Here is a 24,615-nt window from a genome sequence, read left to right on the forward strand (position 1 = left end):
GGCCCTCCAGACAGAGCCCTGCAGCTGACCTCAGTCCTTTCAGGTCTGGAATGCTGATCTCCACAGGATCCTGGGAGGTGAACTTCTGGTGTTCCCATTAGCTTTTTCACCTTACAGCAAAGAGCAACACCCCACGGAGCCCTGGTGTACCACAAATAAGGACCAGGCTCTGGATTCCTGTCTGCATTTCTTATGAACTTTGCTATAGGAGAAGAGGATGCTGGCAAACTGCCTCGGGGAACTGGAGCCAGTTGCTGCATCCCAGAGCAGCTCACTTGCAGAGGAGTTGCTGGGACAAGTTTTCTCATCACATGCTTCACTGAGCACTACAACATTTCTCATTTGAGGCTGTTCAGCAGTGAAATGTATGTGACCAGCATTTTTTATCATTTTTTCTTTTGGGGGCTGGTCCTGTTAGAATTTATGTGAGCTGCTTCATCCCGGACATGGACAGAGATTGTGGAGCACTGAGATCTGTTGGAACCAAAGGAAGATTTATAAGTGGGCAGTCCCAAAAGGAGAGCGTAATGTGATGGTGGTCACAGGGGTCTTAGCATGAGGGAAGAGACAAGAATGTTGACTCCATGTTTCAGAAGGCTTGATTTATTATTTTATGATATATATTATATTAAAACTATACTAAAAGAATAGAAGAAAGGATTTCATCAGAAGGCTAGCTAAGAATAGAGAAAGAATGATAACAAAGGCTTGTGACTGACAGAGACAGTCCGGACAGCTGGGCTGTGATTGGCCATTATTAGAAACAATCACATGAGACCAATCACAGATCCACCTGTTGCATTCCACAGCAGCAGATAATCATTGTTTACATTTTGTTCCTGAGGCCTCACATCTTCTCAGGAGAAAAAATCTTAAAGAAAGGCTTTTTCAGAAAATATCATGGCTACAGTGTAATTGTAGAGAAGAAATTGGAGAGCCAGTGTCCTAGAGGCCACAGGTTGGTGTTAGACCAAGTCTTCTTGACAGCATGCCTAGGAGAGGTATGCGTGCATCTCTTTGCCTGTTGTAAAATCCTTTCATCCCTGGTTTGTCAGGCTGTTTGGGTAAGCAAAAGGAGACAGATGTTTTGAATCAACATAAAGATATGTGCTAGGAGAGAATAGCCTTTATGAAATGCTGTACTCTACCAAGAGTCAATGCTGAACATTGCTTCATTCTGGGGCAATCCTGAGTGGATATAGATCTATCCTAGAGCATGGGCCAGCCCCTCGCAGGCTGTGCAGCGCTGGTTGAGGGTCAGTTTGCGAGAGCAAGGGCTGCAGCATCTCTGCAGCTGCGTGCCCGACAGCCGAGACCCGCACACAGAGCGGCAGAAAGCGAACAGGACAAACACTTGAGCTGGGCCCGCGTTACCTCTGTGCCAGGTGGGTGCCTTCAGGAGCCCGGCCCATCTCTGCCCACCGGGCACGGCCCCGCAGCCCCTCACGGCCGAGGGAGGGGCCGAGGGCGGGACGGGCCGGCCCCGCCGCAGCCCCGGCCGCCGTGACGGGAGCGGCTCCGTGCCCAGCCCGGCTCCGCGGGGAGCAGCGCTCCGTGCCCGCCGCCGCCAGCCCGGGCTCTGGGCTCGCAGGTGAGGGCAGCCCGCGGCTCCGGGCGGGCGGGGGCCGGGGCAGGCCGGGGCCGGGGCAGCCGCGGCCTCCCGGGGCAGGAGCGGGTGACAGCGGGGTGGGCGTGCTGGCCCGGCAGCGACAGCATCCCGCGGGCCTGAGGCGGACCCGGGTCCGGCTGGCGCTGGGTCCCGGGAACATACCCCGGGCATCTCCCGGACATCCCCCGAGCATCCCCTGGCATCCCGGGAGTGTCCCCTGGGCATCCGACGGGCATCCCCTGGCATCCCGGGAGCATCCCCCGGGCATCCCGCGGCGGGCGCGGACACCTCCGTCTCTCCCGGGTGGGTTTTGGGTCAGTCCGGTACTCGTCCCCGTTTGTTCAGTGACCTGGAAGGAGCGTGTGAGGTGCCCTGTGGGCAAACACGGAGGAATGAATGCCCTGTTGAGCTTTTTGTCTCCGGAGCTGTGGGTACAGCTGGTCAGGAGCAAGGCTTTAAGTTTTCTGCTTGAATTGGCTGGTGTAATGCTGAATTACTAAAATCACCTGTTAGTGTTTTATTGATTCCTGCCACATCCATGAGTTTCCTACACAAGCGGCCAGTTAAGATGTGGAAACAGGAATCTGTCAGATCTGGCTGCCTCTTTCATTGCCTACTGACAATTAACTGTGCATGTACAATGGGAAGACAGAACATTGTCGCTAACATTGTCACTCCAGTGAGGCTGATAGATTATGAACCTCTAACACCACACAGTAAACCTGTTCTGTTGCTGGGTACAATCCCAACAGTAAGTTTTTCTGTGCCTTGGGGCAGTCACTCTGCCATACATAATTTTGAAGTGTGTGGGATATCCTTTATTTGTAATGCAGTGACTGCCGCTGCTTTTAGTAGCAGGGACTGCTACAGTGTGGTGATGTGTTTCCCACAATCTCCTCTCTGTATTGTAACTTTTAGTTTATGTTGATTGTTGTTTGGTGTTGTTTTTAAATATGGTTGCGTGCTGAGCTAAGATCTTTGGTTAAGCCATGTGCAGTGACACACAGGTCTCTCTTCAGAGTTATTTGGTTCAGTTCCCTGATTGTGCAATTTGTTTAAATGCTCCTGTGCAGTACAGATTTGCCTTCATTTCTGATATACTGAGGTGTCCCTGTTAACAGGCTGAAGCATCAGCTGTTCAAAATGCATCTGTGAAATTGGCACAAATGAAAAATATTATTCAAAGTCACAATAAGCCAGACAGAGCTGAGAAGAAAGACTATGTTAAAGAAAACTAGATTTGGAATGAGGTACCATGTCAACTATTTCAGTTCTGACCCATTGAAGGCTGTAGACCAGAAGAGAACTGTGCATCTGTTAAAAGTATGGTTATGCTAACAAGTAAAAGCAAATTGCTGAAGCTTGTCATCTGACCAACACACCTTGTCAGGGCCATGTTCTTCTCCAGTTCTAATAAAATGGTGAAGGAGATTATCTTAATCCACATCACTTTGGGTTCAGCCTGAAAAAGGTGTCCTTCATCTATGGGGCAGACAGATAGCTGCTTTGGGCCTGCTGATGCCTGACCACAACAGCAGCACCATCCCTTGCTCCTCCTGAAATGAATGATCCAATGAAACATGCCAAAGATTGTGTCCAAGGAAGAAGGGGGACACTTCCCTGCAAATTTACTGAAGGCTGCTGGTTTGCATCAAGTGGTTGTTGGAGCCATGGGTGTGTTCTGACAGGAGCCCAGGACCATTTGTTTTCCTGGTCACTTTTCATGAGTAGCCTGTGGAAAGGGTTAATTCCCCATAAAAAGATAATTGTTCCTTGACAGCAGTAGCAGCTGTTACAGCAGTTGTACTAACAAATATGAGCCAGTTTTAGATGAGTAAGTGAGCTGCAGAAATGATGCCAGCTGCCTGTGTATTAACACATATACTTACTAAACACATATCCTTTATGCCAGGCAGGTATGTACCCACTGGTTAAATTAGTCTGTCTATTAAATTAAATTAAATTAGTCTACACAATAATTATTCCTCAGTGGGCAAGTGACCCAACTTTTGTTTTTTGCTTCTAACAATTTTCTTGCTTTAGCAGTCAAGCACAAGCTTTTCTCCTTCCTGCTGTTTGTTTTGTCTTTGTTAGGCTGAAAGGAGCTTACACATCTCTTCAGCTCACAAAAATGAAGTGGTAGCCATGAGATCTTTTGCTTTGTTTCTACCACCTTTCCCTGCCTCTTCTCCTTGCCCTTTACTCTGCTGACTTGCAGGACTGGAGAGGATGAAAGCAATCAGCTGTGTTTACTACAGTTGCATATGGCAAATTCAGCTGCCAGCTAATTACTGAATTCAGTGCTCAACATTCCATGACTAAATTTTATTTTTTATTCAGGAATGAAATAAAACTACAGACTTATTTTCCCACCTAGGTCCCTGGACAAAATGGGGAACGGATTAGTGAAGCCCAAGCACCTGAGGCAGCCCAATAGGCATGTGGCAAACCTGGCTATTGGCTGTGCTGCCAGCCACAAGTTTCTCATGGACCCATGCCTGGGCATCAATGTGATCAATGGGCCAGCTGATGTCCTCTGCAGCAAGGTACTGGAACTGGAGAAGGAGCTGAAGAGAAAAGATCAGCAGCTGCAAGAGAGTCGTAGCCACGTTGCTGAGCTTCAGGAACATCTGGCCATGCAGACTAAGGTCATAGCAGAACTCACTAAGGAGCTCCAGAGCAAGTGCATTCAGCTGAACAAGCTGCAGGATGTAGTTAGCACTCAAGGAGAGCACTCTCTTCAGCCTTCTCCATTTAAAGTCTCTGCTGACAGGAGGAGAGGAGCCAAGGAAGGTGTATCTGCAGAGCCAACAACAGGACTGTGTGATTTGAGCAGGCAAACTGTGTTTTCCCTTGAAAAGGCAACAGTCCGAAAGGATTCCAGGTGAGCTCATTTCAGAGGGCTTCTCTGTTTGTGTTACAAGGTTATTACTAACATCATAATTATATCTTCTCCTCATGATTAGTCAGGATTAAAGTATTTGTCCTTTTCATGCAGGCTTTGCAGCTGTGATAGACTCTGGTTGAGTTTGTGGGTAGCTTTAAGCAAGAATCATCTGTGTCCCACAGACTTCAGATGAAGAGTGGTGGGCAGCCTCTGTATTTCAGATTAGAATCTTACTGTTTTTTTGGGGGATTTATCTTTATTGCCAGCTTCCTCCTTCCCTCCAGCTTCTAACAATCGTATAGGAACTGAATCTTACTTGTTCCTCTTTTAACCCAATTACACCTTCTAGACTCTGATAGACCCAGAAACCTCTGTGGTCAGAGCTGACCTTGCAGACAGAGATATCAGTCTGGTATCCTTAAGCATAAATTAGACCCTCTTTTACCTTGCAGTGCAGACATAACCTGAGAGTCTGTGTAACATGGTGGTAGCCAGACCCTACCTGGACTTCAGCCAGTGACTTTAGTGCCTTCAGATTTGTGGGGAGCTTTGTTATCCATGGCATATCTGAGTCTTTACCATAGTAGACCTGAGAGTTATGAGGCATGTTTTTTCATCCATCATGTCCAGCACTGCACCTTAGAGGGTGCCTCATGAATCAGAAAGGCTGCCTGAGTCACCACAAAGAGCTGAGAACTTCAGCTAGCAGTGTTTTTCCAGAGTAAGGGAACTGCATTAATATTTTATCACAAGTACCTGGGTAGCTTAAATCATAGTTTTAAGAGTGTTCTGTTTGTAACCTGTCTTCTCCTTGGCATAATCCTTGTACTGCAGTCCAGCACATGGTTTTCTAGGGTGCCTTCAGAGACAGAATTGTAACAGCAGTGAGGAGAAGAGCCAGTGGATTAGCAAAGTGCAGCAGCCAGAACCAAAGCAAGTATTGCAGCTTAAGCAATCCAGACATAACGCACATCATTTTTTGATGTCGTGGTGGCCAAAGTATTATTTGATCTTCCAAATATTTTGGAAGCAAACATATGCCAAAAAAGCACCACAAACCTGTAGTGCTGTGCATTGCTATGTCTCTCAGTTAGATAAGCCTGTGATACACATGCACTTGTGTAAAACCCCATCACCTTGCTGTTGAGACAGCCAAATGATGAAAAGCACAAACATTTGGTTTCCTTACCTGGCCTGTAAATACTGTAGTAGGTCAAGTTCAGCCAGTTCAGACACATAAGGACAAAGTGTAACCTTCACTGTCTACAGAATTCTTTGTGCTATAATTACCAAATACTGACCCCTTAGCCTGACAGTGTCTGTAGGGGTGTTTGGAGTTGCTGCTACCAGTAGCAGCCTCCCCTTTACAGAGAAAGGACTTAATGCAGCCCCACTGCTGTGTAAGGTAACTTTGCAGTGCTCCTTGTGCAAGGAGCTGCCTCAGAAGGAGGGGGGGGAAGCTCCATGCTTCTTGAATTTGCATTATTCCAGAGTGTCACCAGTCCCTTTAGAAATATTTGTAAAGCAAATGGCACAACTTGATGCTATTTGTATGGCAGGGGTTTGAGTGCCATGCTTTTGTTTGGAGTATCTCAGCATGGATGATTTTAATGAAAGTTTAGAAGCGTAGTCTCCTCTTCCACAGTTCTGGAAGCTTTTGTGCTCATTTCACATATCAGGTTATATGCAATTACTGTGTTTTATTGCAGTATTGTACACATGATGCAGGCCAGGATGAATCAAATTAGCAAGGTTGGCTTTAGATGAAAACTAAGTTAGAGCTTATATTCCAATAACCCTGTTGCTTTCAGCAGAAGGTAAGTTATGATTCCTATTTCTAAACACAGTCCTCACCATAGCTACTTGGTTTTATTTTCCTGCATCATCTCATCACCTTCACTTATTTTCAGTCATTACATGACTAGTAACATTGTAAGTGTATTTACGTGCTCTAGGTTTGTTCATTCCTGGATTGTCCTCAGGAGATTTTTTCCCACATAACCTAGTTTTGATGACAACCTCCCATTGCTTTATGAATACAAACAAGAGGAAGCCTAAGTGCCTCAGAAATCTGTCAGGGTATTGACTTTGTCAACATTGGGAGCATGGGGACTTGAAGGCAGAATTTATCCTTCACTTCAGCAGTAAAAGAAAACTCAGCAGGGCCATAAAAGCCCCATCAGTGCAGAAGTTGTGTAATTGCCTTCATTTCTGGTGTGGACTTGAGGCACTGCTTTTTAGGATGCCTTTGAGCCAGAGCATACTCAAATCAGTAAGAACCCATAGATTGTGTATGGCCTGCTTTGTTTTGGCTGGTTAGCCCCTATCCACAGATTCATCCATTGTTTCTTTTTCCATGTTTTCTCCTTCTTAAAATCCAGCCACTGGGCTCTGCTACCAGCAGCTCAAATACAGACAGTTCTTGTCTTTACAAGTCACCCATGTATTTATATGCATTTAATGCAGCAGGAAATGCTGCAGAGACTGTCTCAGGGAGCAGTGAGAACAAGATTGTTCAATGGGATTGTTCCACCAGGTGGCTACAGCACAGACAATTCCCTCACTAGCCAGGCTACCATCCCACAAGGTCTAAACAAGGCAGGCAGAGCAGCGTGTTAGAAATGAGAGGAATGCTCTTGAGAGCAATGGATGCTTGGTGAATAACAAACCCCAGCCATGCTGGGCATTTTAAACTTCGTGGTTTTTCTTTTGCAACCAGTGAGAAGAAGCTCATCACAGATGCCCTGAACAAAAACCAGTTCCTGAAGAGACTGGAGCCTCACCAGACACGAGACATGGTGGAATGCATGTACGAGAGGACGTTCCAGCAGGGGAGCTACGTCATCAGGCAGGGAGAGCCGGGAAATCACATCTTCGTGCTCAAAGGTGAACATTGCTCACTTGTACAGCACACAAGTCCAAGGAACAGGAAAGGAGTTTAGGAGGTTTTGCAGGGAATCACAGTGAGGGTGTTTGTGCTCCTAAGTAATTGGTCCCTGTAGAGGGCAAGGCAAGTTTTACCAGTGACTTTCATGAAACGGAGTGAGAGCAGTAAAAAAGCACCTTGGAAACATGAGTCTTGATTTAATGTTTTTTCATGGCCTTTTTCATTTCTGAAAGTTCAGAGGCCAGCATCTCCTTTCTGTTGGAGGTGTAGCCAACCCTTTACTCTCCAGAGGAAGAACAGGTATTATTTAAAATACAGAGAACTGTTCAATCATGAAGCCACTCCTGAAACAGACTTACTTTTCAACATTCATAAGATACCAGTTTTCAGTGCATGGAAAATGGAAAGATGAGGTCTACATTCATAGTTCTCAGAGCTGAGAGGTTGCCTTAAAAAAAAAAAAAAAAAAAAAAGACCTGTTTGGCTTTTTATGGGGGAAAAAAAAAATAAAAAAAGCTTTAGGATCAGAAGGCTTTCTTAAAATAAGGCCAACAAGTCTGAAATAATTTGTGCTGACTGCTACTGTGCCCCAAATTGCTGTTCAGCTATATTTTAACACCTGGAATTTGCTCCTATCAGCAATAAGGTCTTTCATCTTTTCACCATTAAAAAAAATTGTGTTAAATTTGCATATTTCATCAACTGGGGACCACTAAAAGTCTTAGAGACTCATATGAATTAGAACTTATACTATATATAGTATGAGTTCTGTTGAGGTGGGAATATTTAAACAGGTATACCAACAAACTGGTATATGTTGGGAAGCTCATTTTCTAGCTTTGTATGGATGGGTTAGTTGGGAAAAAATGATGGTAACTGTGTTAGGAAAACAGAGATGCTACAGGAAAAAAGAGGAGGCAGGATTTGTGACAGTGTGGTCATATTATTGCAAGACAAAATGATAACACTTTGAAAGCAGATGAAATATCAGAAAGGAGATGTGCACCTGGAACTTTTTCTGGCACGTTAGAACCTTTCTTGAGGAGATGGTGTGGACCTTGCAGAGAACAGGGCAGAATTTAAGGGAAGGTTTTTGGGGGCCATAAACTGTGAAGTTCAGACTTACTTTAACTTTTACTAGTAAAGCTCAAGAACAACTTATTGAATGAAGATTTGATGTGCTTTTAATTTTTCTACCCTCTCCTTTACATTCTGCATATACATGATCATACATCTCTATGAAGAGATAAACCATGAGTCATTTCTCCTGTGACCATTATTTTGAGACTTCTTTCTTTACACCACACTAGATTATCTGAACCACAAGGGAGTGACTTGTTGTAGCAGAGGTTTATCCATCAGGATTTAGAATGGCCCTTCCTTCCAGAGCACATCTGTAGATTAGCAGTACATTTTAAACAATAAATCTTTACGGGTTTGCATGTGAGTTTCAAAGCACTTTTTGCACTGTTGCTCCCCATCCTGTGTTCCAGGGAGTGGCAAAGTCAGAAATATATTGATTTGTTTCCTATCCACTCTGTGCAGCTGAGCACAGGTTTAACAGCTATTATCCTGGTGATTTTTGACAGAGGGCAGTCTGGAAGTCTTTCAGCAGAATAAACTCCTCTCCTCAATACCTGTGTGGACAGCATTTGGAGAACTGGCCATTTTATACAATTGCACACGGACAGCTTCTGTGAAAGGTACCTGAGGTTAAATACAGCAACCTTGCTCAAACTAAAAACTGTGGATTTTTGTGAGATCCTGTTACACCCAGATTTCCTTTGAAGTTTTCAATTAATAGATGTTTGCATGTCTTGGTTATCTACAGTAAACTCACATATTTCTTCCTTGAGTTCTTTCTCCTTGGGAACTTGAATACTATGCCATGAATGTCATTCCATCTCTGACATAACCTTGATAATTTATCTAATCATAATCTTGATAAGCAATTAGGCACCTCCAAATTGTGCTGGTTAGCCTGATGTGTGGCATACTAACAACTAGGGCAGGACTGTGTTTTAATTGTGGATGCTTTAGTAGAGGCGGTGGTGTCTGGGTCTTATGGTCTTGTGTCTAATGCAGTGCCCAGGATGAAACTGCAGTGAGTTTGAAAGCATGTGAGAGCCATGGTGTTTTTAGTAGAGTGGGTACAGTTCTAATTCAATTTCAAATGTGCAGGAATTAGTTGCTTTTGCCCTTCTTTTAGTTCTGTATCATCATTATGTTACTGAGTCTTGCCTAGGCCCATTTGCAGCTGGCAGTTTAAGACTGACCAGTATGGAGCATTTAAGTGTTGCTCTGATACAAATATTCCGCTTTCTGCATAAGACTGGGTGTACATCCATTAAGTACCCCTGATTCCCTTTCCAACATGCCATAATTGCTCTGTGACAAACAAGTAGGTGACTAAATATAGTTAAGGTCATCATTTTTTCACTCTCCACCATTTCATAAATAATACTTTTGTTTGAAGACTAATTTCTGTTCTTGTCTAAATCTGCAGGGACTTTGTGCCACCAGTAAGTATGAAGAGTTCATGTTGACTTAAAAAGGAGCAAATGGAATAAAACAAGAAGTTATTTGCTGTAAAAGCTTTTGGTCTTTCTTCCTGCACCCAGTTTAGACACTAAATCATTGCTGGCTTTGCAGATGGAAGTTATTACATGTAATCTGTTTTTGTTGCTGCCTGATAAACAGAACAGCATCAGTAATGTGATTATTTTTCTTACTAACATGCTGTTCTAATTGAATATGTTCTCTATTTTTCTTTTTTGCCTGCTGTATAGTATTAGCATTATAAAGTAGTGTTTCTGCATAATAAGATGTCAAGCTGCTTTAGGCCTTTGCTAGCATTAATTGCTTTTGAGGTAGGACAGGAATTGTCCAATTATGGACAAGAAAAGGTATTTGAATTCTTGCAAACACTGCAGAAATGCACCCCTCCCCACCAGCTTTCCTGTGGTCCTTGTGGAGGCAGAGCAGTGCAATGCCATACCTGAGCATGAATAGTGAACACACGTGTGAAACCCTTTCCTGATGCTGGATCTCCTGGTGCCCTTTTCCTGCAGCCTGTGAAAACTCACAAGTGAAGGGTTTCACCCAAACAGCATCTCAGTGGCTGCTGCTGCTCAGCAGCATCTTCCCAGGCAGCAGCTGTATTTGAAATTGGCAATGTGATTTACCCCAATGTTTCTGAATTTCTCTCTTTTTTAAATCTTATCTTTCAGACGGCAGGCATTTTTCTAACTCTATAACCACTTCATTTAGTTAAGGTGCAAGATACAGGAAATACCAATTTCCAATAGGCTGGGTGTACTTGCCATGCTTTCTTCATGCAAAATAAACTGAAAGATGTTATCCAGGAGAGAAATAAAACCAAAGTAACACCTTTGTTCTCCCATCCAGCATCCAAAAATATTTTTTGATCTATTTTGATAGATGGGAGATCATATGTGTGTATTGTATACAATGAGAAATGACTGTGCTTCATTTTAAACCTGGCATTTTTGTTCCCTGAAAAAAATGGTTCCATGTTGATGATAAACAGAGGAAATCAATTGTCCCAATTTTTTTCTGTAAATTTTATCTCCCAGAAAACATAGTTTTGTTCTTTCTTAGGGCAGAAGGAAAACTGCTGATTATGGTGTAGCATCTTTTGAAAGAAGAGATTAAATTTCATGGAATCACCTTTTGCTCAAAAAAATAAGAACTGTTTTGTTGTGTTGGTGATTGCACTCAGAAGCTGCTTAGTGGTTTGCATCTTTGATGCTGAATCCTGTGCCTGCTTACCATATTAATAGTTTGATTCTCTTTTGAAAATGAGACACTAATATTTTGATTACTCTTTATTCCCTTATATAATGGATAGTTTGGAAGAAAAGTGTATGAGGATCACAGGATTAAATGAAATTAAATTTATTTCTTGACCTCTGTTTTTTTTTAATTTGCATACAATCTGAATTTGCATATGATCTGAATTAGAGTTTGATTCAGGGCACAGTATTCAATGACATAGGTTTTGGAAAACCAACCATGTTCTTCTTTCTTTCCAGTCAGCTTCTTTGCATTTTACAGCTTTTGAGTGCAGTGACTGTCTGTGATTAGGGTAGATTTTCCCAAGTGTTCAGCCCTGTCATTTTCAAGGTTGCTCAGCCTATGAAATTGCATGGAAAGCATTCCCTGGAGGAACCATTTGGAAATCTATTCCTTACTTTAGTGAGCAATTTTAAGTGGGAATTGAATTCTTTTAAAAGTCTGATTACAATAGGGGCTGGATAATTTAAAATTCAGCCTTGGGCCTTGTTAAATAGCTAGTCTGTCTTCTACCATGAGCTGATTCTGTAATATCATCTATCAAATAATTTGGAAACATTGCTGATTTTGTTCTTTTTTTTGTTTTCTCAAAGCAATCACTAATGTTAAAACATGGGCACTCGACAGAGAAGTGTTTCAAAATATCATGAGAGTGACAGCACAAACCAGACAAGAACAATACAGAAACTTCCTTAGAAGGTAAATATGGTGAATTTCTATTTCTGATACTGCTTTGTGCTACTTACTAAGGTGCACAACAATACTGTGCCTGTCTTGTAAACAGAGAGAAAAAGGTGCTCTTCAGGCAAATATGGCCTCAAAAGCCTGAATATTTGTATTTTTTTCTTTTAATATTCATGAGAGTTTTTTCCATTTTAATTGTTTTTCTCCTGCATCACACTAGAAAGCTTCAATAGGTGCTTGAATGCCTTTAAGTAGTGGTATAAATGTATAGGGAACTTACAGGTCTAGAACATAGAACAGTATAATAAATAAAGCTAAGTAAATCCTTCAATGAATAATTGGTTTGCTGCTGGAGTAGATTAAGGAATATTCCTTGTCCTTTGGAGATTTGAATATGAGATCTGCATATCTCTCAACTTATGAACTAATTCAAATCTAAATTACTAAGAAATCTGCAGAGCAGAATAATTCTCTCCTTCAGGGACCACTGAGAGTGGTGCCATGCTTCTCCTCAGGAAGATGGGGAAATCAGAGGTTCCAAACCACAATTAGCTGTGTGATATTCTATCTTTTTAACCCAGAATGACCATTCTGTTGTGCCTTCAAAGCAAGATGCCAAACCTGGCCATGCATAGAATGCTTGTGTATTTTCACATCCTTCCCCACCTTTGATTTCTATACATACTTCTTTGCTGAGCCTAAATAGATAGAAATTTCTATAATTTCCTAACTTTTACAAGTCCAAGTGATCAGGGTGGAAGGTTTTTTCGTTCTTACCAGCAAGTTCACAAAGGTTTTACTGTAATTGGATTATCTTTCAATATCTGTGCAGAGTACTGAAGTTTTAACTTTTGCAGTCTCTGCAGTGCACTTGAAAATATATTCTTGAATTGCTATCATGTCTTGAGTGTATAATTGCTGGGTTCTTTTGAAATCAATCCTTATGCCCACTAAAGTCCCTCCTCTCCTGAAATTCAAAGTTGGTTTATGAACTGACCAATGTTTGCCACATTTCTAAGTTGTGCGAGTTTGTTTATCTAAAAACCAGGATGAGAATGCTTGAACCTTCCAAATTAAGATTTAGTCATATACTGTGTTCACCATTAGTTTAACTAGTTATAAAATTTGACTGTGAAAATTGCTAATGATAACTGCTTTGGGTTATGGGGCTTTTTTTTTGTTTTGTTTTCTGGAAGTGTGGCCCTGCTGAAAAACTTACCTGAAGATAAATTAACCAAGATCATGGACTGCCTGGAAGTGGTAAGATATTAAGTTTTTCTAAATAATATTCTGTAAGCTTCCAAAATAATAAAAAAAATAAAAAGCAACCAAGCTTTTTTAATATGAGAGTGGTTTTGGAGTGATCAGAGCTGAATTCCAAGTTGGCAGAAAATAATAACATTAAAAATAATAACATTTAGTGACATAGAAATAAGTTATATTTTTGGCATCAAAGGAGCCAAGCAAGTAGTTGAGAGGATTTGTAATCTATCCTTTATTAAGATTAAGTACAAAGTTGCTCTCCAAGACTCTTTTGGTAATCAAATTTACCTCTTTGTGATGTGGGCATGTAATTCTTTCATATCCCTTGGACTACATACACTGCAAGATGTAAGGGAAGAAGGCATTAGGTGCCCAGCACATGAATCCAGTCAAATACCTGTGTGCCTTAGGGCTGCATTTGCCAGCAGCCTTTGAAGGTAAAGGCCTGATCTATAACCACAGCTGGGATTTTTTTCCAAGGATAATGGTAACTTTATTCTTTTCACATGGAGGCATGTTCTTTTCACATGGAGGAAGTTAAACATCAGTAAAACATCCACGTGTTCAGAACTCTTTAGTAGTTCTTACTCTCTAGTAACCTTTCAAAGATTTGTTGGACAATATTTTCTCTCACTTGCCCCCCACCAGGAGTACTATGACAAGGGAGATTATGTTATTCGGGAAGGAGAAGAAGGAAACACCTTCTTTATAATAGCAAAAGGAAAGGTAAGTATAATAAACCTAGCTTAAAAAATAACATGTACAAACACTTGTATCTCAAAAGCTACTTTAAGGGGTGTGGTCTTCAGTAAAAATGTTGCAGAGTGTTTCTGCACATGCTATTAAATTCACAATATTCGTGATAAAAGCCTGGAGCAGCAATGCAAAGATTCAGGGAGCCTAATTTTTCATTCACAATGAATTCATGTTATACTATTCTAATTACAATGTAATTAAATTTTGTCCTGAAGCCTCTTGATTCTGTGCCACAGATGTAAAGCCAATTTTTTTGTAAATTTTTTTGGTAATTTTTTTTGTAAATGAGATTTGACTCTATGTCTTCTCCTACATGGTGCAATATCTGATGGGCAAAACCTAGACTTGTGAAAAGTCTAAGTAATGGAGTCCCAGGCCTAATGGAGAATGGCCTTTGAGGTGTCTCAGAATCCTTTCACTGGTTAGTCCCAGAGGAGCAAGGCAGCAGCCTTTATCCCTCAGCTGATAGCTTGGAGGCTGAGTCAGGTCTCTAAAGAATTAAATCAGGAGAATTTTCCACAACAAACTTCCAGTTTCCAAAACATCTCTGTGTCTGTAGATATTCTAGTTTGTTTCTTGCTAGAATGGGCATCAGCAGAAAGTGCTACTGTGGAAGCAGAGTTTCGTGAGGGGAAATGTTAATGAATGCTTCTGGAGTGTTGCCTGTTTAACTGAGAAGACAAAAAGCTCATATGACATCTGCCCACTGTGGGAACTGAAATATTTTTCAGTCTTTCATTTAAATGTGACTTATTCTGCTCTGTTTCAAAAAGAATGAGGAGAAAATGTTGAGGGCTTGCCAATATTAAATATATTCCTTCTTCCCAGCAAAACTCAGAGAGGAGTTAGGGAATGTTTGGGTGTAATTTTTGAGAGGGGTAACAATATATATCTGTAACTCTTTCTGCAGCATTACTGAGTTTAACACATTTCTTAAATACACAGAATAGAAAGAAAATCATGCAATACTTTAAAACTTTCCCTTACAGAATTTTTTCCTGTACTTTGCAGGTGATAGTTACCCAGAGTACCACAGACCACTCGCAGCCTCAGGTGATTAAAAATCTATACAAAGGAGATTACTTTGGAGAAAAGGCTCTCATTAGGTTAGTTCACACTGTCTGATTCATTATGTGAATTTCAGGATCTCAATTGTCCCATCACTGTGTGTCAGATTCTACAACTCATGGCTGCTTTGAATATATTTCTTTTCATTGTAAAGTCAGTAGATGAAGGCAGTGACCAGATTTGTGTTATTGTTTTGAGGGGTTGCAGAGAGAGCTCGAAAGTTTACACTGGCATCTACCTTTGGTTTTCCCTGCAGAAGTCAAAGTCTGACCCTCTGCATTGTGGCTTACTGTTAACACTTCAGTAAAAACTGTGGTGAGAACTTGTGCCAGGTTGTAATTGCCAGAATGGATAAGGTCCATTGTGAGTGGAATGAGCTCTTGTTTCCATTGCCAGTGGCAGTAAGAAACAGAGAGAAGGAGTCACACAGTACATATTTATGTGTGTGATTGAGGAGGGAGTCACCTGGCTTTGGGAATGTTTTATATCCAAGGATCTTTTTAGAAATAAGTAGAGAATCCTGATGTAGTGATAACTACATCTCACCCTAGTTTCTTGGAAGCTTGCTAAAGGATGTTATGATCCAAACCCTATTGAAACTGGAAAAAATACTGTGCTTGACCATAATAATGACCAGTAAAAGGCTAAATATTGTATTTGGTTCAGCAGCATTAATCCAGGTACAGGCTGCAGAGGCTTTTGAGGAGTTTAAGCCAGAGCAGCTGTGCCCCTCCATGAGTGCAGTGTGAGGTACTTTGAGGATTTTGACATGCTTCTGAGCTCTCCTAATGCATTTCAATTCTCAGTGACGACGTCAGATCAGCAAACGTCATTGCAGATGAGTACAACGTGGAGTGCCTCGTTATAGACAGAGAGTAAGTACATTGCACCTTCATGAAAGATTTGCATCCTCTTTCAGCAGGTTAAAGTGACTTTCAGTGGGTTAATGTGACTTCACTGTAGGCAGAACCACAGCGTTTCCTTAAATGGATCCTGAACGAGTGGTGTTGCTTTAGGAATACCAATGAAGAAAGGCTGACAGCAGGTGCTGGAGCACAGAAGCTTAGAAGTAGTTCAGAGTTACTCTTTTCTTTCTCTCCTTGTAGTGATGATATTTATCCTGATCTCCTGGGTCACCTACAGGTTCCTAAGGCCTATTCTTCTTGTCAGTGAAGCCCAATGCAAAGACAGCATTCAGTAACTCTGCCTTCTCTGTCACCAGAGTCCCTGCTGCATTTAGTAATGGGTCCTTATCCTTTGGAGATTTGAATATGAGATCTGCATATTTAGTAATGGGTCCTTTTCATTTAGTTACTGATGTATTTGAAGACACCTTTCTTCTTGGCCAGATTGATTCCAGGTGGGCCTCAGCCATCCTTGTCTCATTTATATTTACCCTGACCACCTCTCTATATTGTTCCAAGTAGCCTGACCCATCTTCCATCTCCTATGTGTTTTCCACTTAAGCCTGAGTAATTACAAGAATTCTTTATTTCTCCACACAGGTCTCTTGCCCCCTTTGCCAGATTGCTTGATCATTTCTTGAGCCTAGAGGAAGTGATCCTTGAGTATCCACCAACTCCTACTGGGTCATAACTCAAATGTTCAGCAGTTTATGGTGTTTCCTTTGTGGTTTCAGGACATTTAATCAAACAGTTGGAACTTATGAGGAGCTGCAAACTTACCTGGAAGGTTACGTGGCCAATCTGGCCCAGGCTGATGAGAAACGACACGCAAAGTAAGTCAGATCATGTTTGTTACACCTATAGTAGCTAATCATAAAAAAATGTCATAGATACTTAACTAAAATCATGGATGGTAGTTGAAGGAGATGGACCCCTAGGAATGACAGCAATCACTGTAGTAGAACAGTCTGGCTATGCTTATGAAGCCAAAAAAACTTTTTCTGATACAAAAATTACATAGTATCTCAGGGTATTGACTTCCAAACAAGAATTCATTCTATTCCTGGAAAACTGAGCACAGGAAAAAAATGATGTTGTGCTCAAATAGATTTTGCATTTTGATGGTAAGTTCTTTGACTGGTAAAAAGCCCTGAAGGCCAACTTTAACTCCAGGTTTAGTTAAAGAATCTGTATTACTGTGCAAAAGATTGAGTGCCATTTCAAAAAGAAAGAAACAGACATAAAGAAACAGTTTATTTTTAATGTTTCAGTGCAGCACTGATGGTATTGATGTCTGCTCTTAGCTGTGGGCCACACTTTTAGTTTATGTACCTTTGGTTTCAGTCTGAGCACTGCTGGAAGGTTAGCAGAGTGTGTTTTTCCTCTGTCTAGAAATGTATCTGCATTCTTATTTCTGATAATTCCACTGGAACTGGTACACAGTCCTTCAAGCATTGCTTCTCCAGCTTGGACTGCCCAAACTTTTGCAGCTGCCCTCATCAACAGGAATCTCACCAGGGATCAGGTCTTGCTAAAATTACTATAGATTCTACTCAGTGAATTTCAGTACCATTTTTGTCCTAATTTACTTCTATAGGATTTCATTAAGATTCTGTTAGGAAATAAGAAGAGTTTTCTTTCCTTCTCCTTTCCTCATTTTCCTTTGCCACTTCCCATTTTCCTTTTCCATTTCCTTTCCTTTATATAGGATCATTAAAAGTAATGGCAAGGAAAAGAACTAACCTATGTTATTTTTTTTTTTAATGCAGAGGCAGATCCTTCTGTGGACAGTTGACCAAAGAGGTGTCTTTGGAGATGATAGAACTGAAGGAGAAAGTAGCCCAGTTCCCTCCTTCCCCATTCCAGAATTTAGAAGTTGTCACAACTCTGGGTGTTGGTGGGTTCGGAAGGGTTGAGCTTGTAAGAGAATGTTTTAAAATTATTCATGTAACTCTCTGTCTTGGATGATTGATTTAGCCACTGAATAATGGGAAGGATTTTGATATTCTATGTGCTTCCGCCCCTCAGGCAGAAATAATTCTCCATAAAGCACTGCATAGTTTAAAAAAGCATTTCAGGACTTGGGTGTTTAAAGAAGCCAATCCATTCTTGTGTGCCTCCATCTCCTGCTGTTAAAAATACCTTCCTGCTCACTAGACATAGTCATCAGTTTGTGCATGTGGAGTTTACAGATGTGCCTGCCTGCATTATGTCCCCTGAATGGCAGGCCTTTTTCCAGGAATCTGCCTGGACCTGGAGCAATCTGAATGGCACCACATAGTCTGTGCTGGTAGAACTGCTTCTGTATGCCCTACAGCAGCTCCAGCCAGCCTGAGCTGTCTCTGAGCTGTGCTCACTGGGAAATTTCCAACAATTTGCAATGGCTCTTTTGAGTCATATTCAATAGCGTGATCAGCTGTGCTTCTGGGATACCAAGGGCTTCATTAGCCCAAAGCCTTAAATTCCACTGGCCTCTGGCTGAGCTGCAAACATCTGACAAAAACCTGAATGCTTTTTGTGCAGGCTGCTGAAGGCAATGGTAAATTAAAGGAGACTTTGTGCTTTTAGTGAAGTCAATAATCCTTTACAGTCGTTAGACCATCAACTATTCCATTCTGATTCATGCTTCACAAAAAAAAATCCACACTGGAATTCTACTGCAGCATCTGAATATTAAGCTGAAAATTGAATTCTCATCCAGCTGTAGAACAGATATCTGCTTCCTTCATTTCAAGAGGCCCTTTTTTAACTTCCATCTTTTTATTGCATATTGGATAATATTTCAGTGTAATGCAAAATAATTTGTAAACATTCTTCCTAAACTGCCTCTCCTTTTTGTTTGTATTATGCTGGTGATTAGAAATCTTAAATTGAAATTGGGACCCACTGTGATATAAACTCACTGTAATATGTAGTACCTATCCAAGCTGCTGCTATTTGGTATATATAACATGAACAGAGGGAACATTTCACTTTACGAGTGGGGATTGGGAAACTAAAATATCTGATGCTTGGCGTAAAATCCACATAACAGTTCTGCAGAAGATCTGGAATTTGTCCCTTGTTACAGCCATCAATTTCAGTCCTGTGCTGTGTTGAAAAATATCCATATCAATGTATCTACTGAGAACAATTTAGTAAAACATCCTTTCTTTGCCTCATGTGCTTTCATCATTTTTATCCACAGGTTAAAGTTAAAAATGAGAATGTGGCTTTTGCTATGAAATGCATAAAGAAGAAACACGTAGTGGATACCAAACAGCAAGAGCACATCTATTCTGAGAAGAAAATCCTTGAGCAGATATGTTCTCCATTTGTTGTGAAGTAAGTTGAGCATAAGGTTCCCTTGGTTTTGTCCCCCAGCTGACCCCTGGGGCAGCACTGTTAGGAATGGGGTTTGGCACTCATGAGCTCTGGAGGAAAGCCACTGCAAGTCTCGTTTTTATTTTGCTTTTCCTAAATTGCTGCTGTTTGTCTCCACAGGCTGTATCGCACATTCAAGGATAACAAATATGTGTACATGCTCCTGGAGGCTTGCCTTGGAGGGGAACTTTGGAGCTTGCTGAGAGACAGGTAACAGCAAACACAGCATAACCTTGCCCTTTAAAGTCAGCCCCATGTGGCTACTGAGTAGGTTCTCCATTCAATGTTTGGTTCAGTTTGGTTAATATTCTGGATGTTAAATATTATCTGGTTAATAACTGAGGCATTTTCAGAACTTGATTGTGATTATTATTTTTGTTCCAGAGGCAGCTTTGATGAATTCACCACCAAGTTTTGTGTTGGGTGTGTGACAGAGGCTTTTGACTATCTGCATCAAATAGGAATTATCTACAGAGACCTGAAGCCAGAAAATTTAATTTTGGATGCTGAAGGATATATAAAACTGGTAAGATGTAATCAATTGTAATGTTATCCTTTTGTGCCTGTATCCTGTTTCTTTGCAGGGGGGGATATAAATAGCATATAATTATAGAACCAGGATCCTGGAGTGTAGTAACTCTTGTGCTTCAGCAGTAAAGGGCTTCTCATTGTGCAATGAGGAACTAAGGCATTACAAAGCCACTGCAAGCCATGGACAAAGTGGGGAATTGCAACCTCTGAGAGCTCTTGCCACAGTATAAACAGCAAAAGACAGAATTCTCCCAGCAGTCAGTTTTATTGTGAGAACAGAAACCACATTTCCCGGGTGCAGAACTGCCTCCTTGTCCAGCCTCATACAATCACAGGTTCAACATTCATTGATTCCATTTACAGTCACAGGTTCCCTCTCTTTGTAGAGAGAGAACACAGGAAAGAACTCCTGCCATGCTTTGCTGTGGCCATGAGATGTGCAACAAGAATACCCTTCAGGGAGCTTGAAATATCCATTCTGAAGACAATGAGCCACCCACTCCTTTCCAGGGACAGTAAATCTCATGTCCTCAAGGAAATCATGGGTTGTTCTCCCCAGAAGGAAAACTATTCAGAAAATTACTTGTGATAATAAATGTATCTGTTTTATAACATTCAGTAATCCAGTGGAATTACCTCTCCCTCCTTCACAATTACACTGTGAGGTTGTTTTAGCTGTAAAGTAGCAGTTCTGGGGTTTTTGCAGAAAGTGAGGAAGCAATTAAGACATTAATGCTTCCCAGTGCAAAACTCCTCTGCATTATGCAGCATATGTTGATTTTGATCAGGTTGATTTTGGATTTGCAAAGAAGATTGGATCAGGACAGAAAACCTGGACATTCTGTGGAACCCCTGAGTATGTTGCCCCTGAAGTCATTCTGAGTAAAGGCCATGACTTCAGCGTGGATTTTTGGTCCCTTGGGATTCTTGTGTATGAACTCCTCACTGGCAGGTAGGTGCCTCCTACTCAAAGTTCTTACCTAGTTTATCTGTTATTAGAAACCTTTCCAAGGTTATTTTTAGACAGCCTTGCAAAATGATACTTCTTTATGCAAGTCCTACCTTCCATCATTTCAGAAATGTCACAGACCTACTGGGTTCTGTATTCTCAGTTCTGCCTTATCCAGGCACAAGCTATAATTGGCAGGTGTAGGACTCCTGCAGCTGCTGCTGCTGTTTCCTGTGAGGAGCAAGTGACAACAGGCTGTTCTCTTGCCTGTTAGTGGGTGATGGGGTGCAGTGGGATGGGTGAGCTGTAAACAGGGCTCTCTCTCTTTAGCTCCCTCCACACTCCCATGACAACTCTTTGGGAACGCTCAGTGGCAGTACAAACTGGAAGCTTCTCTGAGTTAGGCTTAAAGGGACACGTGGTCATGCATTTTACCTGGTACATACAGGAAGCTTCTCAGCTTCAAGCTTTTCTGTTATCTTATCTATTATCTTACAGGCTGAAAGGGTGAGGGTTGTAAAAGTAGGAAGGTGGGCTTTTTTTTCCATTTTTTCCATATTTTTTCTATATTTGCTTAGATAAGTACTGGCCACATCTGCTCTTGCCAGATGTTTCATTTAGCAGTGTTGCTTTCTTTTTCCAGCCCACCATTCTCTGGGGCTGATCAGATGATGACATACAATTTGATTCTCAAAGGCATTGAAAAGCTGGATTTTCCTAAAGCAATAACAAGGCGACCTGAGGATTTGATCCGCAGGCTCTGCAGGTATGAGGGGCAGTGAGGCAAAAACGGAGTGTAGAGAGATTGAGCTCTTTTAGGACTCACAGTGAGCACTGAATTCCTGAGAATCTCATTTGGAATTGTTATGCATGACATGGTCTATTCTGATTGAATTCAGTAGGCATTGCATGCTCCTGAATGTGTCACACCTCTGAGTCTGCAGAGGCTCTGGGCTTTCTCTGCAGCTGGGAATTTTTTCTGAAACACATCTTTGGGAAAATTTATTAAGTGGGGGCTGAGGAAAGAGCTAAGGGATTTGATTATCAAATCAAGCACATTGTTAAAAAAATAAAATCTTCCAAAATGACTTAGGCATATAGATTCTACAGAAAACATAAGGCACTGAAAGACTGGCTTAAGTCCTTCAGAAAATGTGCAGAAGGTGATATTTCAAAAGGACCAGCCTAACTTAGTGGCCTGCACAACCTGTGGCTGGTGACACTGACTTTGGATTCCCAGCTCTTGGGGGATTTCATCCATGGCACTGGGAACAGTATTCAACATTCTTGTGTACCACAGCTGGAAGGATCTTTGTAATGTAAATTTTGATCTGCCTCCTTTTGTAACTCAGACCTGCTGCCCAGGAAAAAGATATGCAGCTAAAACTCAGCCAGCTGATTTCCCTCTACTGCTTCTCACAGCTGAGTGACATTGCTTTGGCTTTCTAGAAGGTTTCTCCATCCTCAGAAAAAAAGAGCAGTGAGCAACACCTCATTATATCTCCTCATGAGGCCACATGTTTTATGCAAGCTGCATCCCTGTGCAACTGTTAAATGCAAGCAATTAGGACCTATAAATGCTCTTTTAAAAATAGGAATATTTCGTATATTATTATTCTTATTATTTTTCTTTTTTGTCCTTTTTTTTTTTTTTTTTGAGGCAAAACCCTACAGAAAGATTAGGCAATTTGAGGAATGGAATAAATGACATCAAGAAGCACAGGTAAGCAAAAGAGACTTCCAAGAAGAAAATTTGGGGGCTTATTTTGAAACATTTTTAATACCCAGATAGGTAAACTCATAGACATCTCTGTTGCTCATGAGTATTTTTGCAACTATAGCAAGCAACAACATGAATGTAAATCCTCAGCAGGATTATCTAGAAATCTTATTTTTTACTGATTTTGCTGCAGGTTGTTGATGTAGGAGTTTAATTCAGTTCTCAGAGAAATCAATGCCAGTTCAGCATCTGCTTCTCAGACCTCCTGACTCTTCAACATTTGATTTTTAAGAATGAGTAGTTAAGGGCTCCATAGCAATAATTTTAGGGGTTTGTCTTCTTTCTTGTAACAAAGAAAGTCTTTCTCACAATGAATTTTTCTAATGCAAGTCCTCTTCTAACAAAGAAAGCCCTCTGTAAAGTAAACATTTTCTGTTTTCTCTTTTTATCTGAGCTGTTTCTAAGCCCTTTACTTTGTGCCTAGGGAAGGCAGTTCTTTGATTTTTCTGCTTGTCTTCCTGTTCTCATGCTGTAAAAAGGGTGGAATTCCAAGGAGGCACACAAGCCTCTGCATGGCTGTGTTTCTGCATGCACTGACCTGCCTGTCTGTGCACCTCCTCCATGCAGAAGTGCCAAAGTGCCTGGTGGGCCTGATGCTGCCTCTGCCTTGTGTGGCAACAACGGTGCTGGAGATTCCTCCTTCTGTGTTCTTACAGGAGCTGGCATGAAAAAAGCCTCTTATAGCCCTTGTTCACGTGATTTTTCTGCTCTTTGTGGTATGATGTCCAAAAATGACCTGTCTTTCTCTTTTGGTCTCTCTCTGTCTGTCTTTCATCTCTTTTTAATCAGGTGGTTGAGTGGTTTTAACTGGGATAGTCTGAAAGTGAGGAAATTGACATCGCCTTTAAAAAGAGAGGTAATGGCTTTGGCTTTCAGTGTCATAATGCTTTGCTAACACAGCTTGGCTACAAAGGAGAACTGATGGTGGTAGCAAATCTTCCCAAAGATGCATTTGAATTATTACAGTTCAACATTTTTTGTGAAAATTGAATGAAAGAGAGACAGCAAGCAATACATAACTTACAGTCAGTCAAGTAATGGCAATATTATTCTGCCTGTGTACTTTGTATTACATTTTCACCATTACTAGAACAAATGTTGTTTGGTCAGAAACTAATATTGAAAAAATATATCTCCCTTGGTAATGGGCACATTATTAAGATGCACTGTTCATATTACTGTGAAGAGTACAAATTCCTGTGTTCTCCTGCTACTGAGTTCCAACACATCCTTGAGTAAGCTCCCAGCTTTAAAAGGCCTAAATGTTTTTGCCCTTAAACGATAAAGACTAAGGATAAAGCATTTGAAACTCACTTTGATCTTAATTTGAAACAAAAAGTAATTCTGAGGTCTACTTTGAGTAGCTACCCTATGAGTGTAGATTTGGTCTTAATAGCATTCAAATTGTACAGTGTGGCCCAGTTTTCTTACTGAATTAACAGGGCTTGGGATGAAATCAAGGATTTGATATTTGGGAATTCCTTTTGTACAAGAAGGCTAATGCCACTGTTCTGTTCTACAATGCAATTACTGGAGGTATTTCTTTTAAAGAATGAGGAATTGCATCCATTGAAAGACATCATCTTTGTCATATTAGCCTTTCATTTCCATGTTGGGAGCAACACAAATTATGCATAATCATAGAGAACATTTTCAAAAGGTACTTTCTGAAACACCCTTTTGTTTGTGCTTTCAATGTCCTAGTTGTCTGGACCAACTGATTACAGCTACTTTGACAGCTATCCACCTGAAGTGGGGAGCCCTCCAGATGAACTTTCAGGCTGGGACAAGGATTTCTGATCATTTTTCTTCCTGGCACATTTATAGAGACCCTTAGGCATCGGTTCTATCTTGTTTCTTGCTTAAAATGAAGTTACACAAATTACACAGCACTCCTTGAAGAATAGAAGACAGTACAGAACCAGAACTTGTTTGGATAATCCACCAAAATCTGTGCATTTTATGGGAAGGGCATGCATTCAGTCAGCAGAGGTAACCTGAATTTATTTTTTGATACACAGTGAACATTTCCCAGATACTTTTGATTGGATCTATGGTTTTGCCACTAAAAATATCACTAGCTGAAATGTTGATATTAACAAGGTTACCATACATCT

The 24,615-nt window shown here is 41.2% G+C and overlaps 1 protein-coding gene across 1 annotated transcript; it reads left to right on the forward strand.

The window, feature by feature from the left end:
* Positions 1-3,986: 3,986 nt before the first annotated feature.
* PRKG2 (protein kinase cGMP-dependent 2) lies at positions 3,987-24,404 on the forward strand. Its single transcript, XM_058803494.1, has 18 exons — positions 3,987-4,493; positions 7,216-7,382; positions 8,973-9,086; positions 11,793-11,898; positions 13,080-13,143; positions 13,795-13,872; positions 14,914-15,008; positions 15,777-15,845; positions 16,610-16,708; positions 17,645-17,795; positions 19,063-19,199; positions 19,359-19,448; positions 19,623-19,764; positions 20,558-20,721; positions 21,362-21,484; positions 22,379-22,441; positions 23,288-23,354; positions 24,203-24,404. The coding sequence occupies exons 1-18, from the start codon at positions 4,000-4,002 to the stop codon at positions 24,296-24,298; spliced, it is 2,319 nt and encodes a 772-aa protein (XP_058659477.1). The 5' UTR covers positions 3,987-3,999; the 3' UTR covers positions 24,299-24,404.
* The last annotated feature ends 211 nt before the right edge of the window (positions 24,405-24,615 follow it).

The sequence above is a fragment of the Ammospiza caudacuta genome, chromosome 4 (genome assembly GCF_027887145.1).
Source record: "Ammospiza caudacuta isolate bAmmCau1 chromosome 4, bAmmCau1.pri, whole genome shotgun sequence".
In the NCBI taxonomy this organism is placed as follows: domain Eukaryota; kingdom Metazoa; phylum Chordata; class Aves; order Passeriformes; family Passerellidae; genus Ammospiza; species Ammospiza caudacuta.